Below are 6,000 nucleotides of genomic sequence, written 5' to 3'. Positions count from 1 at the left end.
ATTATTATTATTTTACAATTATATATGTTTTATTTTTTTTAACTTTGTTATTTTATTATTAATATTATTATTATTATTTTTTAATTTTATTTTATCTCTCCACTTTTTTCACATTTTATCTGTCTGATGAAATAGAATATTGACAATTACTTAAAAAAATGAAGATCTAAATTGTTTAAGATTTTTCACAAGGACCATTTTCAATTTTGCATAATAGTATATAAAAAAAAATTTAACTATTTATTTTATTTTATTATTTATATTATATATAAATATATATATTATGAAGAAATTAATAATATCATTAATTATTAATTTTTTTATTATTAAATTATTTGTATTTGTGTAATATTATTTTTACTTGAAAAGTCAAGTAGCACGACGTCACATCCTTTGTATGCATGGAAGCTTTGAACAATGATTAAAAAAAAGCAGGGCAAATTTGTAATTTTATGTTATCTACAATAAATCCGTGCTAATCTTCTTATAATGTGAAGATCAAAATATTCTCTTTCACCTCAGATTCCATTCTCACAAATTAGAGCAAATTTGCTGATCCAAACAGATTTGTTACTCACTGCCTCCATCATGCCAACAATAAATTGGCCGACTGAACACTCTTACGAACCATTTTTAACATAGTAATTATTTCAAAAATCAATTTTAAACTATAATTTCAATGGCTAATAGATTGATAATGAAATATTTTAAAATAATTTTATTAATTTCTAAACAAATGCCATAAATTATTGTAATTTTAGCGAATAAATTGTTTACTCATAATTTATAGGATTAAATATATTTTTATCCCTTCAATTTTAGAGAAAATTAAAATTTATCATTTTTTAAATTTTGAACTAATTTAGTATCTTACTTCTTGAAATGCATTAATTTACTTTATTATTCAAATTTTGTTAAATTTATTTGATATTTCAAATATGTTTCGGAATTATCATTGATTTATATATAATTGACTTCATAAATAATTTCCCCCTAAAAGAAGTAGTAAAAAAATAAAGACTTAAATATTGTTTTGGTTCCAATTTTTATTCAATTTTTTCAATTTGGTCATAATATATTTTTTTCAATTTAGTCACAATATTAATTTATTTTGTTCAACTATGTCTTTTTTTGCTAACATCATTTAAATGACTAACGGACGATGAACTTTGACTACCACATGTCATTTCATGGGTTTTATTGGCTTTTATTTTTATTTTTATTTTCTTATTTGAAAAATGTTTGCATGTCAAGCTAATATTGTGAAAAGTGTTAGGGTTAGTGCCACTCATTAGAACCAATTTTTCATATTCAATTTGGTCCTGATATCGTAATTTTTTTTTCAATTCAGTCCCATTTTTTTTTAAATTAAGCAATCTTGTCCCTCTCAAATTGAGACGTATTAAAATTTTACATAAAATATACATTTTATGATATTTTTAATAAAATTCACATTTTTATTAAATATTTTTAATTTAGAATTAGAGTTGACTTAAAATTAAAATTAAAATTTTTTATGTTCGGAATAATACCATTGCTTTAAATTTTTAAGATGGTATAAATTAAATAAAGTAATATAACTGATTAATATAATGTTGTATGACATTTATATGTGATTTTTAACCTCTTACAATTTTAAACCAATGGTATAAGTCCACTATCCTAAGAAGTTTCGTTCTAATTTTATACCAATTGTAACTCTAAACAAACAATATTTAATAAGTAGATATAATCATTTTAATCAAATTATGTTTTTTTTATGTGTTAAAACATATCTCAGTTTACTATTTGAATTGTTTACACATTTTATACTAGTATTCGAGTTATTTACAAAGTTTAACACGTTTCCATTTCGATATCCAATAAAAAATGTCTTTGATACATACAAAATTTTAAATTATTTAAATAAAAGGTACTATATTCATTATTTTTAAAATTTAAAATTAAAATATATTCGTATCAAAATTAGATACTAAAAATATATTTAATTTTGAAAGAAAAAATTCGTCATACTATAATTCATTGTTTATTAATTATTTAAATAACATTAAAAAAATAAATTAAATAAAATTAACTCGAAAATAATAACAAAAATTAGAACTAAAATAATATTTAAACCAATCAAAATGTTAAAGGGGATATCAAAGGAGGGAAACTTGGACTGTAACCCTAATTGCAGACCATTTAATGAAAGCAAATCATTGAGATTTTTTTGTTGGTACCGTTCCCCTAAACCTCAATTCTCTTTCCCTCAACTACAACCATGTCCACAGCTTCATTCTCCCTTAAACCCTCCTCTTCTTCCTTCTCTTCCTCCTCTTCTTCCCCTTCATCATCCACCACCACCCTCTTCCCCAAGCTCATCTCCCTCCCTTTCTCCCCTCTCCACCCTCCGACACGCGTCTCTCCACCTCTCTGCACCCTCCACTCCAACACCATCCCCATCCCCTCAAACAGAAAAAAGAAAAAGAAAAAACCACACGGCGGCGCTTTGCCCTCCCTTCTCCGATCCCTCAACGCTGCCGCTGATGTGGCCCTCGCACTTGACTCCCTTCCGGACGCCCCGTCCCTCTCCCCCAAAGAAATCACCGTCATCCTCAGTGAACTGTCTGCCTCGTGGCAGCGCGTGGCGAGGGCCTTCGACTGGTTCAGGTCCCAAACGTGGTACACCCACAACGCCATTCACTACAACGTGGTTCTCAGAGCCCTCGGCAGGGCTCAGCAGTGGGACCAGCTCCGCCTCTGCTGGCAAGACATGGCTAAAAATGGCGTCTTGCCCACCAACAACACCTACAGCATGCTCGTTGATGTGTATGGGAAAGCGGGTCTGGTCCAAGAAGCGCTTTTGTGGATTAGGCACATGCGGGTGAGAGGCTTTTTCCCTGATGAGGTTACTATGTGCACTGCTGTTAAGGTGTTGAAGGATGTGGGGGAGTTTGATAGGGCTCATAGGTTTTACAAGGGGTGGTGTGATGGGAGGGTTGAGTTGGATGATCTTGATTTGGATTTAGAGAGTTCTTTTGGTGGTAATGGTAGTGGTAGAAGTACTAATGGGTCTGCATCAATGTCAATTAGTTTCAAGCAGTTTCTCTCCACTGAGTTGTTTAAGATTGGTGGAAGAGTTTCTGCATCATCTGATTTGGCACATTCAAATTTGCCCAATGTGCCACAGAAGCCGCGTCTCTCTACTACCTATAATGTGTTGATAGATTTGTATGGTAAGGCGGGGCGGTTAAGCGATGCAGCCGAGGTTTTTGAAGAAATGTTGAAGGAGGGTGTAGCCATGGATGTGTGGACTTTTAATACCATGATTTTTATTTGCGGGAGTCGTGGTGATTTGGTGGAGGCGGAGGCTTTGCTTGGGATGATGGAGGAGAAAGGAGTGGCGCCCGATACCAAGACTTATAATATTTTTTTGTCTTTGTATGCTGAGGCTGGGAATGTCGATGCTGCGGTTTCTTGTTATAGGAGAGTCAGGGAGTCTGGTTTGTGTCCTGATGAGGTGACTTACCGAGCTCTTCTTGGTGTGTTATGCAAAAAGAATATGGTTCAGGATGTGGAAGATTTGATTGATGAAATGGAGAGGGATTTTGTGGGTGTTGATGAGCATTCACTTCCGGGAGTTGTGGAGATGTATGTTTGTGAGGGGGATATTGATAAAGTGTATCAGCTTCTGAAGAAGTTTCATATAAATAGGGAGATGTCCTTGAAAATTCGGGCGGCGGTTATGGATGTTTTTGCTGAGAGAGGACTCTGTGAGGAAGCAGAGAATTTGTTTTATGGAGGAAGGGACTTGGCAGTGCGGAAAAAGGATGTTTTAGAGTGCAATGTCATGATCAAAGCGTATGGCAAAGCTGGACTTTATGACAAGGCTGTGTCTCTCTTTAAGGGAATGAAAAATCACGGGACTTGGCCTAATGAAAGCACGTACAATTCCCTTATTCAAATGTTGTCTGGTGGTGATTTAGTGGACCAAGCAATAGAACTTATGGATGAAATGCAGGAATTGGGGTTTAAGCCACCTTGCCAAACTTTTTCTGCTATTATTGGTTGTTATGCTCGCCTTGGTCAGCTTTCTGATGCCGTGAGTGTGTACGGGGAAATGGTAAGAGTTGGAGTGAAACCAAATGAGGTAGTGTATGGCTCTTTAATAAATGGATATGCAGAACATGGTAGTCTTGAAGAGGCACTTAAATACTTCTACATGATGGAAGAATCCGGGTTTTCAGCTAATTTAGTTGTGTTAACATCCTTACTGAAAGCGTATTGTAAGGTTGGAAATTTGGAAGGAGCAAAAGCCATCTATGAACGGATGAAGAACATGGAAGGGGGTCTTGATTTAGTTGCATGTAATAGTATGATCGGCCTCTTTGCGGATCTTGGCTTGGTTTCTGAAGCCAAGTTGGCTTTTGAAAATTTGAGAGAAATGGGTCGGGCTGATGCAGTTTCCTATGCAACAATCATGTATCTTTATAAGGCTGTGGGCATGATGGACAAAGCCATCGAGATTGCAGAGGAGATGAAACTGTCGGGTCTACTGAAAGATTGTGTTTCATATAATAAGGTACTGGTGTGTTATGCCGCCAATGGGCAATTCTATGAATGTGGTAAGTTAGTGCATGAGATGATATCTCAGAAGCTTTTGCCAAATGATGGAACTTTTAAAGTTTTGTTCACTATATTAAAGAAGGGAGGGATTCCCAATGAAGCAGTGGCACAGTTAGAGTCATCTTACCAGGAGGGTAAACCTTATGCTCGGCAAGCAACCTTCACTGCTTTGTACTCTTTGGTTGGTATGCATACTTTGGCACTTGAATCTGCTCGAGCATTCATTGAATCTGAGGTTGAACTTGACTCCTCTGCCTATAATGTGGCAATCTATGCATATGGTTCAGCTGGAGATATCAACAAGGCCTTGAATATATATATGAAAATGCGGGATAAGCATGTGGGACCTGACCTTGCAACGTATATATATCTGGTTGGTTGCTATGGAAAAGCTGGCATGGTTGAAGGTGTGAAACGCGTATATAGCCAATTAGAATATGGAGAGATTGAGTCAAGTGAGTCTTTGTACAAGGCTATTATAGATGCCTATAAAATTTGCAATAGAAAGGATCTTGCCGAGTTAGTTAGCCAAGAAATGAGATTTGCATTAAACTCAGAAGAACATTCTGAAGTTGGAAGTGAAGGTGAGTATGATGTTGGAAGCGAAGGTGAATATGAAGTTGGAAGTGAAGATGAATATGAAGTTGGAAGTGAAACTGATTATGATGAATTCTGATGAAGCTTCTTCAGGTTCCTGAGGTTGACAAGAAATTGTATGAAGACGGATACAAATGCCATTCCGCTCAGGTTAGTTTCAATGTCCTCAATTCATAGAAAAGTCTTTTGTTTCAAAATGTAGAATTGCATTTCTGAAATCTAATCTGCTTTCTCACTGTTGAGAGAAGAAAGACATGAGATATGTATTGGAAGATCATCAAACCAAGTTGATGATAATTGAGGTCAATAATGGCTTGTGTTGCTGAGATTGGACTATTTTCAGTCCTTTCCTTGTAAGTTTATACTAATGCTATACTCGAATTAAAGTAGGAAGGAAATGTAATTAGAAGGAAAATAGAATAGAATATTGTGTAGTTTGACAAAGATGAAAGATAAATATATAGGAGAAATTGTCTCCGCTTGTTTGGATGTTTGGCAAAGACAAGGAAAAATAAATAAATAAATGTTATAGGAGAAATTGTCTCCGCTTGTTTGGATGTTTGGCAAAGACAGGAAAAATAAATAAATAAATGTTATAGGAGAAAATATTAATAAAACATTAAAATTCAAAATAAAATTTTCTTATTATTCAGCGCTTTTTTTTTATGAAAAAGTAATTTAGTTTCTTAATGGGTTTTGATGGAGACAAGAATTTTGGGAAAGCAATTCTAAACTAACTTTCTATAGTAAAAATATAAGTGTCTTGGAATGGAGAGTAGATAAAGAAATATTCAC

At 34.2% G+C, this 6,000-nt stretch overlaps 1 protein-coding gene across 1 annotated transcript; it reads left to right on the top strand.

Annotated features, from left to right (window-relative positions):
* Positions 1-2,169: 2,169 nt before the first annotated feature.
* LOC114185195 (pentatricopeptide repeat-containing protein At1g73710) lies at positions 2,170-5,739 on the top strand. The gene has a single exon (XM_028072782.1). It carries the CDS (start codon positions 2,264-2,266, stop codon positions 5,282-5,284), a length of 3,021 nt encoding a protein of 1,006 aa, XP_027928583.1. The 5' UTR covers positions 2,170-2,263; the 3' UTR covers positions 5,285-5,739.
* Positions 5,740-6,000: the final 261 nt, after the last annotated feature.

Source organism: Vigna unguiculata, chromosome 1, assembly GCF_004118075.2.
Source record: "Vigna unguiculata cultivar IT97K-499-35 chromosome 1, ASM411807v1, whole genome shotgun sequence".
Classification (NCBI taxonomy): domain Eukaryota; kingdom Viridiplantae; phylum Streptophyta; class Magnoliopsida; order Fabales; family Fabaceae; genus Vigna; species Vigna unguiculata.
The sequence above is the reverse complement of the archived record's forward strand: the minus strand, read 5'-3'. Positions and strand labels throughout refer to the sequence as shown.

Coding starts and splice junctions, on each gene's coding strand:
- LOC114185195 (XM_028072782.1), top strand. CDS start 2,264: ATGTCCACAGCTTCATTCTCCCTTAAACCCTCCTCTTCTTCCTTCTCT.